This window comes from Semicossyphus pulcher, unplaced genomic scaffold, assembly GCF_022749685.1.
Source record: "Semicossyphus pulcher isolate SPU_LCO1_2020_fin unplaced genomic scaffold, fSemPul1.0.p SCAF_8, whole genome shotgun sequence".
Taxonomy (NCBI): domain Eukaryota; kingdom Metazoa; phylum Chordata; class Actinopteri; order Labriformes; family Labridae; genus Semicossyphus; species Semicossyphus pulcher.
In genome coordinates, this window is record NW_027211759.1 from 31,295,784 (window position 1) to 31,323,034 (window position 27,251).

The following is a 27,251-nucleotide window of genomic DNA, read 5'->3' on the forward strand; positions in this document are numbered from 1 at the left end:
AGAAGAGGAGGAGGAATAGCAAGAGAGGAGGGGTTCTTCTTCTGGCGGTCAACTAGACCGTTGCCAGCTAGATTACTGCCACCTACTGGACGTGAAAGTAATTAAAGCAATTAAACATAAATGGAAAAAAAACAAAATAAATTGCTTTTGAACCTTTCAACTAATATTATGTTGAGATCTCTCCTTGATCACACATCTCAACTTGCCCTTAAGAAGTTCTTTCACTCTATATATATATTTAATTTACCTGTAATGGTATCCAGCAATGTACTTTCATGATTTTTCAGGTGAGATTTGAAAATACCCTCCGGATGCTCCAGCTTCCTCCCACAGTCCAAAGACATGCTCAGTAGGTTATTTGTTGACTCTAAAATTAGGCTCCAACCCCCAGCGACCCTGAACAGGATAAGCGGTATAGGTAATGGATGGATGGATGGATGGATTTGGAGAATCAGAATCAGAAATATTTTTTTTATACCCTGGGTGAAATTCGGTCGTTGCAGTTGCTCTTACACAGACAATAAGCATGAAGAACTATAAATTAGTGATATTTAAAATATTTGATTCAAGATTCTTTATTGTCATGTACTCCGTAACAATGTAACATCATTACCAGTAATTAAATTATTGGTACTCAGTGCCAACTCAGCTCAACTTCACAGTAGCAGCATAATACAAAATAAAGTAAATAAAAAAATAAAAAAAAGATATGTACAAAAATAGAATAAAATAAAAATAGAATTATATATACATACATAAATATGAATTATATATACAAGTGTATAAAACTATAGTATGTAAGACTCCTATGGCACACACTGGAAACACTTAGTGTGGAAAGGACCTATGATGTGCTACTTTGTGTGCTTTGTATTTTTTTTGTGTTTGTAACTTTGTTGTATGTTTTACTCTGTACTGTTTGTTATTTTCCTGTTTTATATCTTGTGTTGACCTGCCAAGGGACAACAGATGTGAATTATCTTAAAGCTAATATCTGGGACCGTGCATCCAATGGTGACATTTATGTTTTAAACTGTAGGCTACATGGTCCCTTTTAAATAATGAAAAAAAAGGGTTTATCATGGTTTGTTACTACTTTGACGCATAACTGCAACATCCCTGTTTTTTTCCGGAAATTATGCGTCATCTTTGAAGTCAGCAAAGATATGATTTGTTGTACTCAGCGCATAGCACTGCAAACAAGCACTAGCCCCAGGACAATAAGCATATTTGCATGAGGCAAGCAGGGCATTTTTTCTTGATCTTTATGCTTGATGCTTAAGAACAAACTTAATTTCTCTTTCCAGTTCAGTATTCACTTACAAGGCACTATGGACAGCAGCCAAATGCCATCTGGGATGCTGTGTAGCCAGGAGTGGATGCCTTTGCTATTACGAACAGGATGCTGCTTGGCATGTGCTTGTTGACACAGTGTCATGTCCGAATAGAAAACAGGAGACTTGAAACAATCAAGTTTTCAGGAAGGGGGAGGTTTAAGGTTATTTTCCAGTACAGTTGAGTGTTATGGAGTTGTGAAAAATATGTAGGCTTTATACAGCCTGTAGGTATAGTCATAATGGAAAGGGATTATTTCTGCCAGTTAAAGCAATATTGCTAACCTGTTACTCTTATGTTTAACACAATGTCAATGGAAATAACCTTGTTGTTGATCCAGTTTCCCCAGATAAGAAACAGAAAATCTATTCATTAGGATATAAAGAAACAAAACGCTTAATAGAATATGGATATTTAATAAATAGACGAAAGCACGCACAGACCAGGTGTCTAGTGCTGAGCACCTTGCGTTTGTGTCGCGCGGATAAGCTCACGCACTCGTCTCGAACCGTGAGCGCGCGCCGCGGTGGTGACAGTCGCCATTTTATTTTGAAAATCAAACTGAACTGGAGGCACTGAGACCCTTCCATTTCGTCAAGTTTGTTGTGAGAAACAGAAGGGATGAACATCTGAATTACTTTCTTGGGAGCACGGTGAGATTTAAAATATATTTGGTAAACAGCCGTCAACAGATCTGAATATAACTCATAAGCAACGATATTTATACGAAGGCTGGCCGTTAGCCACCAGCGCGGGGTGGTCTATTTGCTGAAAAGCAGCTGTCATAATGCCCACACAAAAAGAGTAACTATTCCTTAATTTCGCAACGTAGGTAATTCATTTTTACACAAAGTTAAATTGATGCCAAACATTGAATATGCTCTGGACAGATGTAAAGTTTACGCGTCGCTTAAAGATAGTTAGCATTTGCAACTAGCTGTAATGATAGCGAATCCATAGATTACTCGGACCCCGTACATTTAAGCTAACGTTAACAAGGTTAATGCTAACGTTAGCGACACGATCGCGCAAATACTCGCGGCCTTCAAACTCACGGCCAGGGCATCTATTACGGTTTTAAAGCCAAAGTAAACGACAAGGTATTTAAAATGTATATTTAAGTTGTAAAACAATCAACACAAATGCAATGTTACTCAGTTTTGCCGATTCGTACACACAAGCTTGAAACGGGCTCGTGCTGCTAATGTTAGCTTCACGTACATGCTAATTTGATAGCATGAGCCCGTAGCCTACAGGGAGTTGTTAACATTTCTAAAAGGTTAATACTAGATATTAATTGCGGGGATGTTATGCCGATAAGCAGGGCTATACATCCAAGATAACTAAGAGTATAGTAATAGTACGCGATTGTGTACAATAGAATTAACGGCCAACGTTAACGCTAGATACACTGTTCAGTTAACATGTTGGCTAACGTTAACGTTGCCTTAAACTTCTCCCTAGCAAGTGTTTACCAGCGTCATGGTGATGGTTAGCTAACGTAGGTAAGTTGCCACATGAGCATGCTACCGAAGTAATTTTAAAATACTCACTACTTTAGGCACATATCATTGCGCTTTCTGTTTCATTATGATCCCGTAAACGTTCAGTTAAACGAAGACTGCTTGCGAATAACTGTCAAGAGTTGCTAACTTACATTAGCTTGCTCTTTGTTCCACCGATTGACTCTAAATGTCTATTTTCTCTTGAAAGTCCTTGCTAGCTGCACTTAATGCAAAGTGTGGTGTATTGGTTGATAAAGCTTACATAGTCATTATGCTTTGGTAAACATTTGAGTTGATTAGGTGAGAACAACATAACTAACATTAGCTTTGAATCAGAGTTACTAGTGTACCGTCGAGGCCTAGTACAAGCTACTGGCACGCCAAGTTTATATAACTCTTCCGTATCTGCGTTAAGATAGAGTACTAAACTGCGTACCCTGAACAATTGGGCTTACTTTTTGAAATTATTAGCAGAGACCTGCCCAGGCACCAATTAAAAAAAATATTTTTCACTGCATCTCTGGGTCTGTTATGCTTGTAGGCCTCAAGCCAGTCACAATATATTGTGTTGTCAATGGATTGTAATCATTGTTCTGCATATACAGAAGACTACAGCAAAGTTTGATGAATTTATGAAGAGATTTATTTGCATAATGCAGGGATATTTAATTTCAAATTCAATTGAACCAGATTTTAAAATCAGAAATTGTAGATGGGCCAGACATTTTCAGCAGCCTATTTAAAGCCTTTTTAAAAAAGATTTTGGTAATGATACATTTTAAACAAACACAAACAAATGTGAAAAAACAAAACAATAAGCCATATTATTTTTTTCACTTTTAAAAAGGAATTTTTTTTTTGTGATTTGCTTTAATGTGGTGCATCCGAATATTCTATTCTTTAACTAACGGCATGTACGCATTACAAATAAAACACATTGGTTTGGCGTTTGAAGATAGTGGTAAAATGAACAAGTATTTGCCAGTCCAGGGAGGATTAAACCAACGATTTTCATTGTCAATTTTACGTTTAAGGGTTGACAGAAACATATTTTCAGTAAAGAATTTGCCATAGCTAAATGTTTGGAAGAGCTACTAGCGTGGCCGGATTTGCGTCACATGAGAAAGTGTTGTTTTGTGCAAGATTCTGATTGGCAGAATACGTATCATGAAGGTTGCTTCTGGGCTGGATGTGGCCCGTGGGCTGCCAAGTGAATAGGCCTGGCATAATATATTCTGCGTGTTTCAAGTAATTGTATACTTTTTTCCTCTTTGATTACAGATGCTGAACTTGATTTTAAACTGAAGGACCCTACTTAGCACCGGGAACCACTGATCGGAAAACTCATTTGGAAGCCTACATTTTTTCACACCTTTTGGGGGGGGGGAGCAGAAGTAACCTATCACTGAAGTGACTAAAGGGGAATAATGGTGATTTTGCGCCGTGCTCGGCCGCCTGCTTCCGCCCCAACCAGCAATGAATCTTGACTCGCTCTCGCTGGCTTTGTCTCAAATCAGCTATCTGGTGGACAATTTAACAAAGAAAAATTACCGAGCCAGCCAGCTAGAAATACAGCATGTAAGTCGTAGCAAAGACATCAGTTACACTTTTTGCCATCTTTCATTAGAAATCTATGTGAAGTGTCTTCATAATGTCTCCTTCTGTCTGTGTTCTGATGGTACTTTTGTGCTCTCCTAGATTGTAAATCGGCACGGTCCTGAGGCAGACAGGCATCTACTACGCTGTCTCTTCTCCCATGTGGATTTCAGTGGCGATGGTAAAAGCAGTGGCAAGGACTTTCACCAGGTAATTTTTGATAAGAAAGACGTTATTTTTGTTTTGTTTTTATAGTTTAATACTTTATAAAAACTTTATACAATTGAAAATAGTGTTTGGGGCACAGTATGTATTAGTGTTATTAAAATTGGCTTTCAAAGTCTCAACATCAGCTGTACTAAGTTAATTCAGCTTGCTAGTCCTAGAAGTTAAATTCACTGAGCATTTTACAAGTTTCCACGGTAAGAACTTAACCAGGCAGTAGAAGACTCATCATTATAATGTTCAATATAAAGCATATTGCATATAAAAATGAACCCTGTTTACTGGAAAATAACAGTTAACTTCTAAAAGTAAATTGGTATGAGACCGTTTTCCTTGCATTCCCCAACTTTAATTACCACATGCTCTATGTTAGTAGAAAGGGACTTTTGTTTTTAAAAACAGTCTGAACTGTATGCCAGTGTATTTTAACTCATAGAATAATAGGGCTTAAATTGAAAACTGCTTTTATATTGATGTCATTGCACTCTTGGAATAAAACAGTAAACATCAAAAGTTGATTTAACATAATTTTTAATTAAATGTAAACATGATTAAAAAACAAGTAAACATACACTACCAGTCCAAAGTTTGGACACACTTTCCCATTCACTTGTATGAGAAAATGTGTCCAAACTTTTGACTGGTAGTGTACTTTATGTGTTTTGTATCTCCAACAAACAAGAATTTGTCACTCACTTGACACACAGTCTGCATGTAGTTTGCCAAATTTGTTGGAAAGAATGTTAAAAGAAACATGTATGTTAATGCACCGGTGTCTATAATATAGGCAAATTGAGTTAAGTTAGTGTTTTTCCCTAAATAATCCATTGCGTGATACGCAGGTAAACGTCACAGAGTACATTAAACTCTCTACAATTTGACATTTAATTGTGGACTACCTGAGCTCGGATTATATAGGTTGACAGACTTCTGCATTTCTTATGAACCTCAGGTAGTCATGCAGTAAAACTTTTTCATGTTATTAAATTTAGGTCTCAGGTTTATATCTATATATTGTGCTGAAACACTTTTTGTAGTTGATTGATGTTTATCCTTTACAACTTGGCAAAAGTATGTTCTTCAGTTTCAGCTGTCGGTTCAGCTTTGTGAAAAACTAAAAGAATGGCAGCTGTTACTATAGTTGTACTATTGTATAGAAGAACATAACTTGCACAGGCCAGCTGATTCCATCTTTTGGACATTGTCTCTTTATTCAGCAGTATTTGAAAACTTTACAGCTGGCCTCGCCAGCCAGGCTTTTCTTTCTGACAGAGGCTAGTGTGTTTACTAAAGAGAGACTTTCCTTTTAAATCACAGGGTGTGTAAAACTATGTTCTGTGCACTGTATTGCATGTGCCACATGGGATATTGATCATTCTATGCCTATCACTATAACATTTGGAACAGTTAATCTAAACAACCTCTGGTTGCCTATCATCATAGTTTTTTGTGATGCCGAATGTTTTCTGCTACCACTTGAACATATATCTAAAAAATGGAATCTCTTGGAACAGTGTTCACAAATTTCATCATCCCTTATCAAAATGCCATTTATCATGATTATTTAAATGAACCGAAGCTAATCTTAGCGCTAAAGAGAAATGGGTTACTTGTAATTTAAATCTTTAACAAAAAATAAGCCCTGTGCATATGTTTGGAAACCCTGTCAGTTAGGACTTCTGAAGTCCTCCTAGGGCAACTTTAGTACCTTGAAAAAGCTTCCTGTGGCCAGCTAATAGTCTTTCAAGTATTGCGTACTTCATAGTTTTATTTTAAAGTATGATTTGGATCACTATTATTTATAAATCTCTGACTTAAATGTTTGGACTGACCTTTGAACTTTAGCCTCTCGAATTTCTTAGTATTGGAAGGATCAATTCTTCCTTCCAGCTGCATAATAATGGTTGTTAACACCAGACGGAAAGTAATCATTGTTGTCATAAGTAACAGAATAATGCAAAAGACTTACCAAACTATTGCACAAAAACAAAACAATACTGTACAAATATAATGAAAAAGAGTCTATGAGATTTTTGGAGAAATGTGTCATGTTAAACTTTTAAAATGTCATATTAGCTTCACTTTAAAAGGCATTTTGACCAGAGGTACTGAAATTTTTGCCCATTCATTCCAACTTGGTAGATTTTTGATGAAAACACATAAGAGTATGTTTTTCATACATTTTGATCATGGTTTAATTTTCATGATTGAGTAGACATGTCAGTGATGAATGCTATTGTTTAATATTTACACTTATGAGAGACTCCCTGTCTTACCTTGTTCCTTACCTGCCTCTGTTTTCTTTACTCTCTTCTTTTTTTCGGTACGTTTTGCTTGTCAACTTGCCTAAGACACAGTTTCTGATCCAGGAGTGTGTGTCGCTGATATCAAAGCCAAACTTTATCTCTACTCTGTGTTACGCCATTGACAATCCCCTGCACTACCAGAAGGTAAGGAGAAGATGCCACACTTTCTTTATTACTAATGAAGCCTGAACATATGACAGCCCTTTAAACTCTTGTCCTACATCTATATAACAATGCACAGGCTTTCAGTAGTTGTATCAGGCTATGACTTACTTGACACCCATTAGTGTACAGACATTTTGCAGTTTGTATGAACAGAAAAATGTTTCATCCATATGATTGGTTTAACTTAAACTGTCTTTCAGAGTTTGAAGCCATCGGCCCACTTATTCACTCAACTGAGTAAAGTTCTAAAGCTCAGCAAGGTCCAAGAGGTAAGCCAGCGATATAATGGGATTCAGTAATTACATTTCTGAAACAGACAATTAACATACAAGTAACAACAACAAGTAAGAAATACCTGTCAACACAAGAGTCACATGTTTAATCTTCAAATTGTTGCCCTGAAATGGCGAAACACATTTGAATTTTGTCTAATATTTATTTTTATCAATTTATTTATTTCCCAGGTGATATTTGGCCTTGCCTTGCTCAACTCCAGCAACGCAGACCTTCGCGGTTTTGGTAAGTTCAAGTAGAGCTTTGCATATTATAAACCTGTTGCAAACAGGATATGAAACCCTCTTCATAAGTAGCAGTTCATATGTTTGTGTAAAAGGAACCAAAAGTTATTAAGAAAGCTATTATTCCTTCATTCTACATAGATAAACTGCTAATGAATCCCACATTTTTTAAAGTAGAAACTCTTGGTTGCAACAGATTGCCAAGTCCTTTTTAGTGATGTGGGTTTGAATTAAACCTTGGTAGAAATGTGCATGGTGCATACAAACATCTTTTTTTCTACAACAAATGCCCTGGATATTTTCCACATGCTTGTTGTGTGGCAATCAGTTTACTTTCCTTTGCTTGTATCATGAATAGCACTCATTCTTTGTCCAACCAAGAGACTAATGAAGTTGTCCATTACAAATAAAGGCATCACTGGTGGATGTATGTTTTTTGACATAAATAAAACCTATTTAGTTCTTATCCCAAAGACCTCCAAGACATGAAGTTGGCATAATGTGTCAAACACTCTGACACTCAATGCGTTACATTCACACAAAATCTGGACAACTATCTCTGTTCATCGTACATTGTTGCTATTTTCAATACAGTAAACTTTTGCACACTCCCTTGGCAATGTCTAACACAATCCTGTACACACTATACAGCTCTTTTCATTAGGGGTGGGAATGGCAGGGTAACTCATGATATGATAAGCGATATGTGGCCCATGAAGATAATATCAGGATGACAGGTGTTCTGCAATGATTAATATATTGCAAGTCAATCATATATTTATACATCATGATATCTGATTAACTGAAGAATACAAAAAGCTCCTAAATAGTTAACGTGCAGGATTAATGTATTTATTTACTGCAATTTGGTCAGTTTCATGGAATTTGAGACAAACTGAGGTGAAACAATGAATGTGTTTTCAGTCTGGAAATTAAATTCACAGAACTATAGAACAAATTAGGACTTAAAATTAGGATTTATGTCATAAGCCAGCGCAAGGTGTCGTGTAGTGGCACGGTGAGTTAAAATGGCAGGAAGATCTGTTTAGAGCGGGATGTATATGTCAATTAAAATATCAATATTTGGGCATATCGATAATTGTATTGCACGAGTCAGGACGATGATATATTGCTGTATCGATATTTTGTCACACTCCTACTTTTTATGCACCATATAAATATATTCTACAAATTTTATATAATCTTTTATATTTATCCAGTTTATTTAATTCAATTTTATTCTGAGTTTGTTGACAGTAGGGGTACTGCTGTTTGCTTTATTTCCTTTTTATCTGTCTATTTCGAAGTTTACTGTTATGCACCAAAACACAAGTGAAAATTTCCATTTATATGAAAACAGACTTGGGAATATAGCTGATTCCTTTTCCGGAAATAGATTTAATATCGCATACTATTTTCAGCACCTATGTACATCAGAAACTTTAATGAAACTGGCATTTAGAATAAAGTTTATAAAGTTAGTGAATTTCAAATCAGCCTTCAATCCAAGACAAATCCTCAGTAATTACAGTTTGGAAAGTTTTGATACAGATCAACATGGGCATAGAGAAAGATGTATAGATGACCTACAACTTAAGGTCATTATGAATGCTTACCATCACTTTAAAACTGATTTCAATGTTTTTGAAGTTGACTCATCAAAGTCAGTGTCGGTAACTAGTTATTTTTGACTGTTTCTCAGCTGCGCTGTTCATCAAGCAGAAACTTCCAGACCTCCTGCGGTCATACGTTGACGCAGATCTCGGAGGAAACCAGGAAGGTGGCTTCCAAGACATTGCCATAGAGGTCTTGCACCTTCTGCTCTCCCATCTTCTGTTTGGCCAGAAGGGAGCCAGTGGGGTCGGGCAAGAGCAGATTGACGCCTTCCTCAAGACACTTTGCCGAGGTAGGGGATCAACCCATATTTGGTGTAACTATTTGGTTTATCCTCAGGCATATAAATACCTGCAGTTGAACGTACCGGCTTTTTTAGACATACATTTTTTGTAATAAAGTCTTTCCTGAAATAGTTACTATTTTTTGTGTCACGTTTGTTTATCTCATTGTGTATTTTGTTTCAGATTTCCCCCAGGAGCGCTGCCCTGTGGTGCTCGCACCACTGCTGTACCCTGAAAAACGGGACATTCTCATGGACAGGATTCTACCAGACTCGGGGGAGTTAGCTAAGACCATGATGGAGAGTTCTCTTGCAGAATTCATGCAAGAAGTTGGCTATGGCTTCTGTGCTAAGTAAATAGTTTTCTTTCAATTCAAATTATATTTTTTAAAATGACAAATCTGGATGTGTGGACAATAATATATTTTTTTGTTGATAATTGAAAGTTCTTAGAGCTTAAAGCAAGATATATGCCTAGATGTTGCAGTTTTGACTGTACCTATGATCAGCAGCACTGACCTGTTTGTCCTGTTTGTCTCCTCAGTTTGGATGAGTGCAGAAACATAATCATCCAGTATGGGGTGAGAGAGGTGACAGCCAGCCAGGTAGCCAGGGTCCTTGGCATGATGGCTCGTACGCACTCTGGCCTAACTGATGGTATCCCTCTACAGGTCAGTTACTTTTTGATATTTTTTTTTACTACTTAATTGTGGTTTATCTAATATGGATCAAAGAAAAACCACACTGCTTCATTTATGTTCACACAGGTGTACTGTCTGAAATGATGAAATTAGGTTTGCCTATTCCGTGTTTTTCTTATTTTTCTTATTTTTACTGAAAAACATCCAGATATTGTAAATGGAGTAGGATCAGTTACTGACTTGATTTCATGTTACCCATCTTTCCTTTTTCTTTCTACCATAAGTTATTTGGTTTTTATAGTACAGTGGGTTGATAATTTGATAGGAATAACTATGTGAAGATCGATGAAAGCAGGGTAAAATCATAACACTTACTGAAAAAATGCTTAAAATGCTCTGCAAAATTGGTAAAGCAATGTTTATGTGTAATTTAAAGGCGTTGCTCAATCTTAATGTTGCAACTATTTCTTAATATTATTTTGGCTTTTAAAATATTGGTTGATGCTGTTTTGAGTTTGCATTTCAGTCCATAGTATTAAAGATTTATACTTTTTTCTGTTGTCTTTCACAGTCCATCTCTGCTCCAGGAAGCGGTATCTGGAGTGATGGTAAGGACAAGAACGATGGTTCGCAGGCACACACGTGGAACGTTGAGGTTCTCATCGACGTTGTGAAGGAAGTGGTAAGTGAACCTTTATTTGTCCTCAAATAGTCATTTGTTTAATGATTATTATTTCCTGCACAATGAATGCATTAAAAAACAAAATGCAGTTACAATCTCGTCCTCAGTGCACCGGCATGTGTACCCAGTATTTTATACTATCACTCCAGAATTGCGTTTTTTCAAAATCTGCATCAGTATACAAGTTAATACATGCCATAGTTTCTCACAAACAAAAGAGTTTCACTTGTGGATTTTTGTCTGTGCCCTAGAATCCCAACCTAAACTTCAAAGAGGTGACCTACGAACTTGACCACCCAGGCTTTATAATCCGGGACAGTAAAGGCCTGCATATAGTGGTGTATGGCATTCAGAGGGGGTTAGGCATGGAGGTCTTTCCTGTCGATCTCATCTATCGGCCATGGAAACACGCTGAAGGACAGGTAATTGACCAACATCTGCTCCATTAGGATGATGTGATTTCATATGGCTTTCATTGTAGTGAAACTAGTAAATGTAATGATTAAAACAAAAGAATGCTAATGCCAAGTAGGAATTGATTTCTGTCTGTAGACATTGCAGTTGTTTTGGTTCAGCCGTTTGCTCCCATTTAAAATGTCTTATCACTTTATTTCTGTTCTCAGTTGTCATTCATTCAGCACTCCCTGATGAGCCCAGAAGTGTTCTGCTTTGCTGACTACCCTTGCCACACTGTGGCCATTGACATCCTTAAGGCCCCACCTGAGGATGACAATAGGGAGATTGCCACCTGGTATGGAGCTTGTAACTTTGCAGCTATGTACAGTGATGTAGCAGTTGCTTTTTTCTCCTTGCTGGGTATAGTGTAAAAGTATTCAGTGTTTGTTTATTGTCGAGCCATACTTTAGATATGTCATGTCAAAATCACACTTGTCAAACACCATTTATCTTGAGCTCAGTAAGAATAAAGCAGGGTTTCCCAGCATATAATAGAGGAAGCCTAGTTTGACATACTGTATGTGGTTCAGTGAGGATTTACGCAAGAGCTTACAAGTGCTTTGATGAGGCTATAGGGTTTCTGACTTATTGTCCCAAACTCTTACAGGAAAAGTCTGGACCTGGTAGAGAGCCTGCTCAGGCTGTCTGAGGTGGGTCAGTACGAGCAGGTGAAGCAGCTTTTTGGCTTCCCAATCAAGCACTGTCCAGACATGTTGGTTCTGGCGTTGCTGCAGATATCCACCTCCTGGCACACACTGCGCCACGAGCTCATCTCAACCCTCATGCCCATCTTTCTGGGCAACCACCCTAACTCTGCCATCATCCTGCACTATGCCTGGCACGGACAGGTCGGTATTACAAACTTTCTTGTTGTTATGCTGGTTGATTTTAAGTCTAGAGCCCATGTTTTCCATTATGCTGATGAAGATATGCGTGTTAGTCTTGATTTAGATTTTTTATAAAACTGTGTACTTTAAACCTTGTGGTTATTTTTCCAGGGACAGTCTCCCTCTATCCGTCAGTTAATTATGCATTCAATGGCTGAGTGGTACATGAGAGGGGAGCAGTATGACCAGGCAAAGCTTTCACGCATCCTGGATGTGGCCCAGGACCTGAAGGTTTGTCAGAATACACTTCTCCAAAGTTAAACCTCTAAGCTAAGCAATGTAATGTATGTTAACATGTTTATTTTTTAATGTTTTAATTTTAGTAAGCATTAAGTTAAAATAAGACAAATTAGAGGATACAGGGCCATTCATCGTAAGGTGTTGTCTTTTCATAATTAAAGTATTATTTTCATTAGGTTAATAAGCCAGTATGTTTTGTGTGTTTTCCTTCCAGTCTCTATCGATGTTGCTGAATGGTACTCCATTTGCCTTTGTTATTGACCTTGCTGCACTTGCCTCTCGCCGTGAATACCTCAAACTTGATAAATGGCTGACTGACAAAATCAGAGAGCATGGGGTAAATATTAAATCTGTTGTTCATCCAGTTATTCTTAAAAATGTATTTTTAATTCAGCATACTGTGCCTGTATTGTGTTTCACAATAATGTTTGTGTTGTGTCAGGAACCTTTTATCCAGGCGTGTGTGACATTCCTGAAGAGGCGCTGCCCATCCATTATGGGGGGTCTGGCCCCAGACAAGGACCAGCCAAAAAGTGCACAGCTTCCCCCAGAGACCTTAGCCACCATGCTGGCCTGTCTGCAGTCCTGCGCAGGGTGAGAGGCTTTAAAGATTCAAATATACTTTTTAGATTGGATCAAAGTCTGAGACTAGGGATGCTAACAGCTTAAAGTGCACATCCCTACTCTGTACTATTTATTCCCCTTTGATTTAATGTGTAATTGTCATATATGCTCACAGAGGAGCCAGCTTTGGTCTTTATTGACCTTTTTTCCATATAGGACACAAATTACCTTTCTACATAATTTAATCTTTTTCTTAACTTTTCATACTTAAGATTTGATTCACTCTCTCATCAGGAGTGTGTCTCAGGAGGTGTCAGAGACTATCTTGACCATGGTTGCCAACTGCAGCAATGTAATGAATAAAGCCCGGCAGCCGCCACCGGGGGTAATGCCAAAGGGACGAGCCCCCAGCACCAGCAGCTTGGATGCCATCTCTCCTGTACAGGTAATTACACATGAAAGCAATATCATGCCTCTGCAGGCAAACTTAAAATCCCTTTTGTTAGAAAAAAATGTATCTGTTGTTAACTCCAATTTCTAATTTCTCCTAACAAAGTCTTTTTTGCTGTCTCTTCCTCATTAGATGGACCCTCTGTCAGGCATGGGTTCTTTAAACCTGGGGGGCACAGCCACCTCCCACACTCAAAGCATGCCAGGTTTCCCAACCTCTCTGAGTTCAGCTTTTAGTAATCCCCAATCCCCAGCAAAGGCTTTCCCACCACTTACCAACCCCAACCCCAGCACACCATTTGGGGGCATAGGCAGTCTGTCCTCCCAGCTCCCTGGTATGGACTCTGGTACTATGCAATTTTATTATTTTTTTAGTTCACATTTAGCAAATCATACTAAACTAGTGTCTTTGACTTAGTCTTCTTTGGATTCAGTGTGAAATAGGACTTCTGTTATGGTTACAATGCTGCTAAATGTAAATATAAATATTTTCTATACAGTAATCCTAAACAAATTATGGCATAATTTGGGGTATATAATGATATTAAATTTGTTTGTATCATGTTGGGTAATTTAGAAAAATAGTCAAAGGAAAAACGTCAAGTAAGAACTAAGTATCTAGCTTTGTTGCCCAATTCTTACACATTTGAAACTGAAGCAAGTGGACCATGGATAGACGTGTAGGCTGCTGCAGGCTTGGATTGAATTTACTGAAGTATTATGTTTCTTCCAGGTCCCTTGGGCTCAGGCATCGGCTCAGGTATCGGTACTGGTCTGGGGATGCCAACAGTAAACACAGATCCTTTTGGCACCAGGAAGATGAGCACACCGGGCCTGAACCCACCCACCTTTCAGCAGAGTAAGATGAAGGCCTGTAAGTGGTGGTGGTATTGGTGTGACTGAGAGCCCCGCCCTGCGCTGCTCAGCACTGTATTTCCTCTAATTATCATCTGGAATGACAAATATACTTGTAAGGCACATCAGTGTACCTCACCAGTGCAATAATTCACAACAAATTTCAAATCAAAGACTTGAGCTTTTAAAAGCCTGCATTTTTTTTACCATGTGTCAACATTTAAACATATATACTATCATACTCACCTTCCTTGGTATTAAATAGTTTATAATAGAGGAAATACAGATCAGTCTTCCATTCCTTGTCTGCGTATGCTGACAGCCCCACTTTAGTGTCATTTGTATTCTTTAAAGCTTCAAAAAGAGGTCTAACCTGACTTGATCAGTTAGAGTGCTTTTTGATTCCTAATCTATCACTTGATTGCACAATGGATTTCGCCAAATTGTTAATTACTAGGCTCATGCTCTACCAGTGTTAGGCACAAAAAATGACAGTTATCATTATGTTTTTTTTGTCTTTTCATTTAGCTGACCTTTCTCAGGTGTGGCCAGAGGCAAACCAGCACTTTAGTAAGGAGATAGATGACGAAGCAAACAGTTATTTTCAGCGCATCTACAACCACCCACCTCACCCAACTATGTCTGTGGATGAAGTATGTATTGATGTTAATTATTTGAATAAGGTTAGTTTGTGTTGTTGGTAAAGACAAACTCGCACATGCTTTCAGAGAATAATTGGCTGCTGTTGATGAATTCTAATGTTCCATATTCTTGGTAATGTTGCTGCTCTTTGAGTGAAAATCTGTTCCCCTCTGCCAGGTACTGGAAATGCTGCAAAGGTTCAAGGACTCAACCATTAAGCGGGAGCGAGAGGTGTTCAACTGCATGCTTCGGAACTTGTTTGAGGAGTACAGATTCTTTCCCCAGTACCCGGACAAGGAGCTGCACATCACTGCCTGTCTTTTTGGTGGCATTATTGAGAAGGGTCTTGTGACCTACATGGCCCTGGGTTTGGCCCTCCGATATGTTCTTGAAGCCTTAAGAAAACCCTATGGATCCAAAATGTATTACTTTGGAATTGCTGCCCTAGATAGGTTTAAAAACAGGTATTGAAATGTTTTCTTTTGTAAAATGTTGACTCATATAACTGATCTTTTGTTAGGCTAACATGTTGTTTATACTTCTAGACTAAAGGATTACCCTCAGTATTGTCAACATCTGGCTTCAATTGCCCACTTCTTGCAATTCCCCCACCATTTACAAGAGGTAATCAGGTTTCCTTAATTTATCTTTGCTCGCTACTTTAAAGGGGTAGTTTTTTTTTTTTAAAGTGGAGTTGTATGAGTTACTTATCAATAGTAAGTGTCCCTTTGAATCCTTTTTTCTGTCCCATCTTGGACTAAAGGATTCCTTCATACAGGGTAAAAAATTAAATCTCTCGCTCTGTACCTTTCAATATCCTGTGTGTGCAGTATATCGAGTATGGCCAACAGTCACGGGACCCTCCGGTGAAGATGCAAGGCTCCATCACCACCCCTGGCAGTCTGGCACTGGCGCATGTACAAGCTCAGACGCAGCAACCTGGTGGACCCAAAGCCCCACAGCCAGGTCAGCCCAGCACCCTAGTCACCACCACCACGACTACAACCACAGTGGCCAAGACCACAACCATCACAAGACCAACACCCAGCAGCTTCAAGAAGGATGTACCTGTGAGTTTGGCTTTGTTGATCTCTTAAACGTCCTGATCTGTGCATTGTCAATTTGGTCTGTGATTTTGCAATAGTTAATCCCACCTGTATCAAAATAATTGATGTTGTGCCTACCTGCAGCCCTCTATCAACACAACCAATATTGACACACTGCTGGTGGCCACTGACCAAACAGAAAGGATTGTAGAGCCTCCAGAGAATGTCCAGGAGAAGATTGCTTTTATCTTCAACAATCTCTCTCAGTCTAACATGACACAGAAGGTAAAGTAAAATAGAATTTAGCTGTGTCTTGAACCTTAAAAGTTTCAGAAGGCTTTTTAAAAACATATTTGCTTTTCTTCAGGTTGAGGAGCTGAAAGAGACAGTGAAGGAGGAGTTTATGCCCTGGGTCTCTCAGTACCTGGTGATGAAGCGTGTTAGCATTGAGCCCAACTTCCACAGTCTCTATTCCAACTTTCTGGATACTCTGAAGAACCCTGAGTTTGTTAAGATGGTTCTCAATGAAACTTACAGGAATATCAAGGTAAAACAGTTAATAAAAATATCCATCATGTTTTGCCTGCTCATAGTTGACTAGTTGCACACATTTAAGTGCAGCTGAAGAACACTTTGTAAAACACTGACTCCATCTTTCCATTTTATTTAAGGTTCTGTTGACCTCTGACAAAGCCGCTGCCAATTTCTCTGATCGTTCCCTGCTGAAGAACCTGGGTCACTGGTTGGGCATGATTACACTGGCCAAAAACAAGCCTATTCTTTACACAGTAAGAAATTCTAACCAGTCTTTTGGTTCTGTTTTTACATCAAGTGGTGAATCTACTGTTGTGTTCTGGTTGGCTAACACATTTCTTCTGTTCCCAGGATCTGGAAGTGAAATCTCTACTATTGGAAGCCTATGTGAAAGGCCAGCAGGAGCTGCTGTATGTGGTTCCCTTTGTTGCTAAAGTTTTGGAGTCCAGTCTACGCAGCATGGTGAGTAACATAGATGTAATCAAACCTCTGCCCGTGTAAAATTTCGAAATAAATTATTTTTGCTTGAACACTGTCAAAAGCACTGTCTTAGTCTTAACTGATTGGACTGTTTGAGGATCTTCATATTCTTGTTTTTGATTAATTTGTCTGTCTGTATGTGTGTGTCTGATGTTGCAGGTTTTCAGGCCCCAGAACCCTTGGACAATGGCCATCATGAATGTTCTTGCTGAACTTCATCAGGAACATGACCTCAAGGTTACTCGTTATTCTTTATTTGTAGCCACTTACACAAGGTTGCTCTTGGATTTGCAGTTTATCTAAATCATAGTTAAAAGTGACGGTGTGGAAAAAGCTATGAATGAATCAAACTACAAAACAAAAACCAAACTATTCTTATTAACTTGTTGCCTTTTTTTAGTATAAACAATATACAACAGTTACAATAAAATGTAATGAAACTAAAAAAGTAAACTTATTGCTCACATTGTTCCCTTATTTACTGCAGCTGAACCTTAAGTTTGAGATTGAAGTTCTGTGTAAGAACTTGTCTCTGGACATCAATGACCTCAAGCCAGGAAACTTGCTGAAGGACAAGGAGAAGCTGAAGAGCCTAGAGGAGCAGCTCTCTGCACCAAAGAAAGAGGCAAAGCCTCCAGAAGAGATGCTGCCAGTTTCTACCACAGGTGGACGCCCTTTTTTGCTTTAGCCGTGTGCTGCTTTTTATCTTGCTGTACATCAAAATGTGAAAAGCTTAACAGACAAATCTAATTTTGTTTGTAGCTCAAGTATTTCAGTTTATCATTGTTTCCCCTTTTGAATACTCAAGTATAAATGATTTTACAATGTTAATTTGCCTTGAACATATTAACCCCTGTTTTGTCATATCAACCTCTAAATTTTATCTGAAGTGTTTTGTAAAACATCTAGAAATGTAATAATGTAAATCTCTGTATTGTTTATTTTGCTGTGTTTTTGTTTCTGCTTAAGACTTTTATGCTAAAAGCTCAGAATTATGTTTGCTTTCTGTTCATGTTGTCTGAAAAATGCTTTTTGCTGCTTTTTCTTGTGATTTTAATCAAACTAGCATTTTGTCACCAACAGGAGACTTTGTTCCATTTGCAGCTCCTCCATCAACCCCAGCTGCCACCACCACCACTTGCACAACCACCGGGCCCCCAACCCCACAGTTTAGTTACCACGACATCAATGTGTATGCCTTGGCAGGCCTGGCTCCACACATCAATATAAATGTCAACGTAAGTATCAGTAAGCTATAAACTACTGACAAATAAGTCTATGTTCCACTTACAGCCACATCTCTGCTGAATAGTTCTCTTATCTCATACTTATGATTGTCTTTCCTCTCTTGTCTCTTATGCTTCCCCTTGTTTTCCTTTTAGATACCTCTGCTGCAGGCCCATCCTCAGTTGAAGCAGTGTGTACGGCAGTCAGTAGAGCGAGCAGTGCAAGAGCTAGTTCATCCTGTGGTTGACCGCTCTATCAAAATTGCCATGACAACCTGTGAGCAGATCATCAGGAAGGACTTTGCTCTGGATTCTGAGGAGTCCCGCATGCGTGTGGCTGCCCACCATATGATGAGAAACCTGACTGCCGGCATGGCAATGATCACCTGTCGGGAGCCCCTGCTCATGAGCATCGCCACTAACTTAAAAAACAGCTTTGCTGCTGCACTTAGGGTGAGCTGAATGCTTAGACTAGGGATTACATCTTTAAATGCTGGATATTGAGAGATGTAGCGAAGTTTGAGCTTTTTTCCCTTCAAACACTGTACACTTCCTGTTTCTTTAACTTAAAGTGTTTGTTCCCTCAGGCACCAACCCCCCAACAGAGGGAAATGATGGAAGAGGCTGCAGCCAGGGTTGCACAAGACAACTGTGAATTGGCGTGCTGCTTTATTCAGAAAACGGCCGTGGAGAAGGCTGGTCCTGAAATGGACAAAAGACTTGCCACGGTGAGACTTAAGAAAGACTAACCCAACAGCAGTAAATATGAAAGTATTTCTGGAATATAATTTGTGGCTTGGGTCACCTTGACATTAAAAACATTTGAATGATGTACCATTACGATTAATTATTATTGTAATTGTGCAATATTGATAATCAAATATGTATTTAATGGCCGCCCAAAGACTGTCAGAGGAACTTATTTTTGACTATATTGCTCTACTAACTGCAAGTATGAACAACCACAGAATTATGCATGTTGCTCTTGATTTGGCACTTTATATCTGTATTGTCCCACTGAATTTAGATTTAAGTGGTATACGACAAATTCAGAAGTAGACTGGGGGGCTCATAAGTATCAATTGTGTGATTTTCAGATTCATTTGAATGTTTTGTGGTGGTCGTATTATCTTATTTTATTTCATTTTACCGAGAAGAGATTGTCCAAATTCTTTATGGGGTCTCTGCTCTTCTAGGAGTTTGAACTGAGGAAGCATGCACGTCAAGAGGGACGTCGCTATTGTGATCCAGTTGTTTTGACTTACCAGGCTGAGCGTATGCCTGAGCAGATCAGACTCAAGGTAAGATCACGGCACAATCCAGTTCTGCAATATATAAAAAAAAACATGGCTTTCAGTTATGATCCAACTTATACGAGTTACAGCTTATATTATTTACTCAAAATATACCGTTCCCTCAGTTAACAGACCTGAAATGACTTAGTGCTGTTTTACATTGTAAAATCTTTTCAAACCATGTCTGAAAAAATGGATGTGTGTGTTTGTACATATTTGTTGTAGGTGGGAGGAGTGGACCCCAAACAACTTGCTGTATATGAGGAGTTTGCCAGGAACGTTCCGGGTTTCTTACCCAGTAATGACCTCTCTCAGCCCACTGGCTTCTTGGCTCAGCCCATGAAGGTGAGTTTTTTTTCCTTATCCTATTGCAAAACTTAATGGTTAGAAAGACCAGGGGAGGTTGAAAGGTGATAGCATGCTCTTTAAAATCAATGTTTACCAAAAGAAAAATGTTACTTGAATTATTGTTGTTGGTCTTCTAATTTAATGTATGAGAAGTTGAAAAAGAGAGAACAATTTTCTGACTTGAACAAAAGACTAGCCAAGTCCTAACAGGTTGTGGTTGCCGTTTTAAACCCACAGAACTTCATTCCATCTCTTTTGTATCTCTGTTCACAGCAACAGGCCTGGGCCACAGATGACGTGGCTCAGATCTATGATAAGTGCATGGCAGACTTGGAGCAGCATCTTCATGCCATCCCTCCAGCTCTTGCCATGAACCCCCTGACCCAGGCTCTGCGCAGCCTGCTGGAAGCTGTGGTTTTGGCCCGAAACTCCAGAGATGGCATTGCTGCACTTGGCCTGCTGCAGAAGGTAGGGTGCTTACTTTTACAGATGCAGTTAAGTCTTTTAAAAAAGGGTGAGAGAGAAGCATGGTCGAGGATTAATGTATGCTAATCCTAAGCTGGTTTCTCTATATCCCAGGCTGTGGAAGGTCTTCTTGATGCTACTAGTGGGGCTGATGCAGACCTGCTGCTCCGCTACAGGGAGTGCCACCTGCTGGTGCTTAAAGCTCTGCAGGATGGACGTGCCTATGGACCGCAGTGGTGCAATAAGCAGATCACCAGGTAAGGACAGATATGATATCATTGTATTCTGTATTATGTATATAGTACATTACATAAGGGTTCTCTATTTATAGGATGTTTTGTAATCATTCACATATGTGTTTTTTGCTGTTTGTTTGCAGGTGTCTCATTGAATGCCGTGATGAGTACAAATACAACGTAGAGGCAGTTGAGCTTCTGATCAGGAACCATCTGGTGAATATGCAGCAGTATGACCTCCACCTGGCACAGGTAAGCATTTCCTCTTTTACAGTCATTTACTATTTTATTTTCTCTCTTGAATACTTTTTGGTTTTATGTAAATACTTCAGCAGTCATTTACTTTTTTCCTTAATGAAGATAATTTTTTGGTAATCTGTTTTCACTCTGGTGTATAGGTTGACATGTACATGACCTATCTACATGTTTCTGTTGAAGATTTGTTAAAAAGCAAGATCCTGTAAATTGTTTGAATAACAGATCATTTTAAAAAAATACTGTATTTTATGAGCACCTTTAAAAACTAACCATGATGTGTTTCGTTCTAGTCAATGGAAAATGGACTGCACTACATGGCAGTTGCGTTTGCCATGCAGTTGGTTAAGTTGCTTCTGGTGGATGAACGCAGCGTGAGCCATGTCACAGAGGCCGACCTCTTCCACACAATCGAGACCTTAATGAGGACCTGTGCACACTCCAGAGCCAGCGCACCTGAGGGGTAAAAAATACCTGCTATGTTAAAACTGACCTGTAGCTCATGTATTTTCCCGTAGACCACAAATAATTGCTGGGAATACAATCCAATCCAACTTTATTTGTAAAGCACTTTAAAACAACCACAGAGGACCAAAGTGCTGTACAGAAGAATAAAAGACATAAAAAACACAGTTCTCCCGAGGCATAAGATAGATAAAATGATTAGAAATAGATGAAAGATGTATAAAAATTAAGATAAAATAAAATAGACATAAAATACAAATACAATCAACGTCAAGGTGTCGAAGGCCAAGGAGAAGAGGTGGGTTTTAAGATGACATTTAATAGCAGACACTGAAGAGGCCTGTCAAATGTGCAGAGGCAGATCATTCCACAGTTTTGGAGCCGCAACAGCAAAGGCACGGTCCCCTCTAAGCTTACGCTTAGTTTTTGGCCCACTCAGAAGCAGCTGATCGGCTGACCTGAGAGCATGGATGGGTGTATAGGGGTGTAGCAATTTCAAATAAAAGAATTTTGAAATGGATCCTGAAATGAACGGGCAACCAGTGGAGTTAGGCTAGAATGGGGGAAATGTGCTCATGTTTACGTGTGCCAGTTAAAAGACGCGCAGTGTTTTGTACCATCTGGAGGCGTGCGATGGAGGACACACTAACCCCCACATACAGTGCATTACAGTAATCCAGAGTGGTGACAAAGGCGTGGATTACTGTCTCAAAGTGCTGCCTCGGGAGAATTGGCTTCATTTTGGCCAGCTGCCTCAATTGGAAAAAGCTTGATTTAACGATAGCCCTGATCTGACTGTCGAGCATAAGATCAGAGTCCATTTTAACCCCTAGGTTAGTGATGGTTGGCTTAATATTCTGGGAAAAGGAACCAGGATCTCCAAGGGAGGTCCCAGAGGTGCCACCAAAAACCATCATTTCTGTCTTATTTTCATTAAAATGTAAGAAGTTAAGAGCCACCCAGGGCTTTATGTCGTCAAGACACTTGAGTAGCGGAATTGCTGAATTATTAGAGGGGAAAACGTAACCTTCTGATTTCCTCCTCCCCAGACTTCCCCAGCTGATGGATGTTGTTCGCTCCAACTATGAGGCCATGATTGACCGGGCCCACGGCGGACCTAACTTCATGATGCACTCTGGGATTTCCCAGGCTTCAGAATATGATGATCCTCCAGGCCTGAGGGAGAAGGCAGAGTACCTCCTGAGGGAATGGGTCAACCTGTATCACTCTGCTGCAGCTGGCAGGGACAGCACCAAAGCTTTCTCTGCCTTTGTTGGCCAGGTAAACATTGCAATCCCTGTTTTCATGACAAGCAGATAAATGCATGAGTTTTTCAACTGGGTTTAATTCTTTTTTTTTTTTCGTTCTCTAGATGCACCAGCAGGGTATCCTGAAGACGGATGACCTGATCACAAGGTTCTTCCGGCTGTGCACAGAAATGTGTGTGGAGATCAGCTATCGGGCACAAGCAGAGCAGCAGCACAACCCAGCAGCCAGTGCAGCTATTATCAGGGCCAAGTGTTACCACAACCTGGATGCCTTTGTCAGGCTCATAGCCCTGCTGGTCAAACACTCTGGGGAGGCCACCAACACAGTGACAAAAATCAACCTCCTCAACAAGGTACGGTAACATGAAAACCTATTTTACTGTTATCAACAGTAAATCACAGGAAACTGTTTTTCAGTTTTAATAAAACTTTCTAAGTAGTAATCTCAAAACCAACAAATGTGTGATGAGGTTTATTCTTCTCAAAATAGAGGGTTTCTTAATCAGTGATTTGTGCTAAAGACTTTTCAAAGCTTGTCACAGTGACAGTTATTTAAATGAGAAGGTTGTTAAAGTCTCTCAGAAGGTTTAATTTTTTCACTGGAAAGCCTGATCTTAAATTCTATCCATTTATAAGATCAGCCGCAGATTACAGAAATGCTGGTCTCCTCTCTAGATGTTGCCCACAGCATATAATCAGTGCTTTACTGGATTTTCATTGCACTCTACATTGTTGTTTTAGGTGCTCGGTATAGTAGTTGGGGTGTTGATCCAGGACCATGATGTCCGTCAGACAGAATTCCAACAGCTGCCATACCACCGCATTTTCATCATGCTGCTGCTGGAGCTCAATGCTCCCGAACATGTCCTGGAGACCATCAACTTCCAGACACTCACCGCCTTCTGGTAAGACCTGTGCATGATCATATTTGAGGACTCCACCAACAAGGGATCTGTGTTCAGTGTGTAAATTGAAGATCATCTGGTGCTCATATTGTCCTGAAATTAAAGATTTTTAAGCGTTTCTGTCCTAATATGATTTGGTCACTTTGGTTTTTAACTCAGTTTTCCCTTTTTATGTTCAGCAATACCTTCCACATCCTGAGACCCACCAAAGCACCCGGCTTTGTGTATGCCTGGCTGGAACTGATCTCCCATCGCATCTTCATTGCCAGGATGTTAGCACACACACCACAGCAGAAGGTAAACATGACAACACTATTTTGTTCACATATAGTTGAAATAACAGCTTTGTTATATAAAAAGTTGCTGTCTATATTGTATTTTGGGTTTTTGAGTTTGGTCTAATAGACTGACGTTGTCTTGAAGGGTTGGCCCATGTACGCACAGCTGCTGATTGATCTCTTCAAGTACCTGGCCCCGTTCCTGAGGAATGTAGAGCTCAACAAACCTATGCAAATCCTCTACAAGGTGCTGTTTCATTTTACTAAATGTACTTTTAGGAACAACAGTTGCCTATCATCAGTGTGTTAGTAAAATTCATGTTTGTTTGTCGGTTTGGTTTTTTGATTAAACCTTGCATTGGAAATTTGCTTCTCAACTCACTTAGTTTGGTTATTTTAGAATGAAGACTAAAATTTCTATAGCCTGAGTGACATGATCCATATCCTTTCTTTTTTTATATATTGACAGAGGTGCTTATGTAACTACAGAGTTTGAGTCTAGCATAATATCAGTTGTTTCTTTATTGTGTAATTCTTTCCTGTTGTAGTGTTTGGATTAGAAAACTAACTAAAAATTCTTCTTCTTGGATGTTCAGGGCACACTGCGAGTGCTCCTGGTCCTGCTGCACGACTTCCCAGAGTTCCTGTGTGACTACCATTACGGCTTCTGTGATGTCATCCCACCCAACTGCATCCAGCTCCGCAACCTCATCCTCAGTGCCTTTCCACGCAACATGAGGCTCCCTGACCCTTTCACACCCAATCTCAAGGTAGAGATATGCACACATGCACTGAAGTACTGAGTTTTAATCAATCACGGATGTCAGAGTGTGCTGTAGATCAGTAGAATCTGTAGGTGTGGTATATCAAAGGTGCCATTTTGATTCGACTATTTGTAGAATCCTTGTTTGAACTTTTAAGAGACTGACAATAATCTTGTTAATCTGTTTTTATTAACACCCTGGCTGCAGGTGGACATGCTGAGTGAGATCAACATTGCTCCCCGTATCCTCACCAACTTCACAGGCGTCATGCCCTCCCAGTTCAAGAAGGACCTAGACTCGTATCTGAAGACTCGTTCACCTGTCACTTTCTTGTCTGAGCTGCGCAGCAACCTGCAGGTAGGAGCAGTGTCCTTCTTATAAATTATTATTAGAAGTAGTTTTATTCTTCAACAAATGACAACACAAACTTGTGTTTATTCTTTTTTCCCCCCCTCAGGTGTCTAATGAGCCAGGAAACCGCTACAACATACAGCTGATCAATGCTCTAGTGTTGTATGTAGGCACACAGGCAATCGCTCACATCCACAACAAGGGCAGCACCCCCTCCATGAGCACCATCACCCACTCTGCACACATGGACATCTTCCAGAATCTGGCAGTGGACCTGGACACTGAGGGTAAGCATACAGCTGACAGATCTCATCTGTTTTTGTTATAAAGTAGATTGAGGCTGCACATACAAAGCATTGAGCCATTTACATTCCGTTTGAAAATACACAGGTACAAAGGAGAGTCCTTTGGGAAACTTCCTCTTATATGTTTTGGTGTTCCTCAGATGAACGGCTATTATTTTCAAAATATGCATTAATCAGGTTCCTGTTGTCATGTCTTCACAGGGCGTTACTTGTTCTTGAATGCGATTGCCAATCAGCTGCGCTACCCCAACAGCCACACTCACTACTTTAGCTGCACCATGCTCTATCTGTTTGCTGAGGCCAACACCGAGGCCATCCAGGAGCAGATCACCAGGTGAGACGGTCTGCTCAGAGGGACTCTATGATCATCATTTCAGCAGAAAAAAGAAATATGGAGTTACTACAGGTGCTGTATGTTAAATTTTTCTGCTTCACCTTCAGGGTTCTGTTGGAGAGGCTGATAGTGAACAGGCCTCACCCATGGGGTCTCCTCATCACCTTCATCGAGCTGATCAAGAATCCTGCCTTCAAGTTCTGGAGCCACGACTTTGTGCACTGTGCCCCCGAGATTGAAAAGTAGGTCCCCTGTGTGACTCAAAGTACTTGCTCAGTTATCGTTTAAAAAATACTACAGAGTACTTGTGAGCAGGATACATTTATTGTTGGTTTTGATGTTTTAGTGAGAATTTAGTTATAGAATTGAAGAGTTCAGAATTTTTATAGAGATAAAAAATGGAGTAATGTGAGCCTTATCTTCTGACAGATGTTAATGTGACACCTGTCCTCACCTCTTCTCTCAGGCTGTTCCAGTCCGTAGCTCAGTGCTGCATGGGACAGAAGCAGGCCCAGCAGGTGATGGAGGGCACCGGTGCCAGCTAGCCTGTCTACCAGCCAGCTCGTAGCCCTCGGGAGAGATGCCGCGGCCTTGACCCACTCCCCCCACCACTTACACACACACATACACACCTCTCCCACTGTACTGTTGGCACTGGATAAACTGGCACCCACAGTCATTTCAGATGTGGATCAAAGGACTACTGCTCACGGATCTAAGGAGTTAGATTTTTGTTGATCCCTTTGGGACTGAATTGAAATGGAGAGAATGGATTGAGACATGCTGTTTAATATACTTTTTTGATGCTTTGATGTAAATATTGGAAAAAAGGGAGAACGGGAGCTGAGATATGGGGAGAGCAATGCACATGTCAAATAAAATGTATTATGACATGTAAAGACATCTAAACACACTTTCACTCACTACCAAAGTCCTTGGTTTGCTTCCCTCCCACAAGAATCCTTTTTTCTGACTTTTTTTTTGCTTTCAGAGGCTGAATGGTAGATGATTGAAGAAAAAAAGCTGCCTGCTACTTTCATTTGATTCCTTTTTATCCCTGAGTGGGACAGGAAGATGGAGTTCAGTCTCCCAGGTGGGGCGGGGGTCTACTCCTGGTGTGTTGGTGGAGACAGTTTGTCCATTTGAAGCTGGCTCTGGAAGTCTCTCCCTGGCACTTGTAAATTGTTCAAAGTGATGGTTACATCGTATCTTGACAATTTGTACAAAGATCCAAATTGAAGAACAACAATGGAAGGACCAATACAGCCCATTTTGTAACATTTTGAATGTTTTGTAAATGTATTGGTCCATGTGTTGTATTTTGTAGTCCTTTCTAGTTTGCCTTTAGTTCTTGCTACTTAACTGCAGTATGCGTACATACAGGAAATAAAGCATTCAAACTGCAACGCATCTGTCTTCTTTCAGGACCAAAAGGGATTAAATGGTGTGAATATGTTAGAGGTTTCTCAAGTAGGCATCTCTCTGTAATTTTGTTGTACGAGTTATGATTATACGGTCTGTTTTCCTGATGCTGTTACAGCTGATTAGTTATGTTTGCCAAGTTTGCTATTGTCTTTAAAGTTCTGAGGTTTAACATGTCTTTAGTCACAATCGCACACTGTGTACCTGCGTTTGAAACTCTTTCTTACTTTTATTAGAAAATATGAAATGTTGTATCGTGTCATGTAAAGTTTTCCTGACAAGAAAATGTTACAAATCGCATGCCAACGGG

General features: G+C 39.6%; 1 protein-coding gene across 9 annotated transcripts; it reads left to right on the forward strand.

Annotated features, from left to right (window-relative positions):
* The first annotated feature begins 1,884 nt into the window (after positions 1 to 1,884).
* On the forward strand, positions 1,885 to 26,925 carry cnot1 (CCR4-NOT transcription complex, subunit 1). Of its 9 annotated transcripts, none has more exons than XM_069685721.1 (49): positions 1,885 to 1,988; positions 4,122 to 4,418; positions 4,539 to 4,646; positions 7,013 to 7,111; positions 7,333 to 7,401; positions 7,597 to 7,651; positions 9,353 to 9,556; positions 9,732 to 9,900; positions 10,092 to 10,218; positions 10,760 to 10,870; positions 11,122 to 11,292; positions 11,494 to 11,621; positions 11,934 to 12,174; positions 12,325 to 12,444; positions 12,668 to 12,790; positions 12,896 to 13,047; positions 13,312 to 13,462; positions 13,601 to 13,814; positions 14,201 to 14,326; positions 14,851 to 15,005; positions 15,142 to 15,428; positions 15,510 to 15,588; positions 15,795 to 16,034; positions 16,155 to 16,295; positions 16,378 to 16,557; positions 16,682 to 16,798; positions 16,896 to 17,006; positions 17,184 to 17,261; positions 17,512 to 17,689; positions 18,108 to 18,262; positions 18,407 to 18,703; positions 18,838 to 18,978; positions 19,447 to 19,551; positions 19,771 to 19,890; positions 20,167 to 20,361; positions 20,473 to 20,615; positions 20,738 to 20,846; positions 21,143 to 21,312; positions 22,364 to 22,595; positions 22,687 to 22,935; positions 23,324 to 23,487; positions 23,667 to 23,784; positions 23,911 to 24,012; positions 24,362 to 24,535; positions 24,737 to 24,886; positions 24,987 to 25,167; positions 25,387 to 25,519; positions 25,627 to 25,761; positions 25,986 to 26,925. In XM_069685721.1, the coding sequence occupies exons 2-49, from the start codon at positions 4,317 to 4,319 to the stop codon at positions 26,062 to 26,064; spliced, it is 7,188 nt and encodes a 2,395-aa protein (XP_069541822.1). In that variant the 5' UTR covers positions 1,885 to 1,988; positions 4,122 to 4,316; the 3' UTR covers positions 26,065 to 26,925. The 9 variants fall into 9 exon arrangements, with proteins under 9 accessions (XP_069541822.1, XP_069541820.1, XP_069541825.1 ...); XM_069685719.1 differs by having other exon boundaries at positions 15,510 to 15,587; positions 15,785 to 16,034; XM_069685724.1 differs by having other exon boundaries at positions 14,851 to 14,975.
* The last annotated feature ends 326 nt before the right edge of the window (positions 26,926 to 27,251 follow it).

What these genes read in the sequence shown, in the direction of transcription:
- cnot1 (XM_069685719.1), top strand. Translation starts at nt 4,317, where the DNA reads ATGAATCTTGACTCGCTCTCGCTGGCTTTGTCTCAAATCAGCTATCTG. An exon ending in AATAGGGAGATTGCCACCTG is followed by an intron (nt 11,622 to 11,933) that starts GTATGGAGCTTG and finishes AAACTCTTACAG; the next exon opens with GAAAAGTCTGGACCTGGTAG. An exon ending in TTCCCCCACCATTTACAAGA is followed by an intron (nt 15,588 to 15,784) that starts GGTAATCAGGTT and finishes TTTCAATATCCT; the next exon opens with GTGTGTGCAGTATATCGAGT.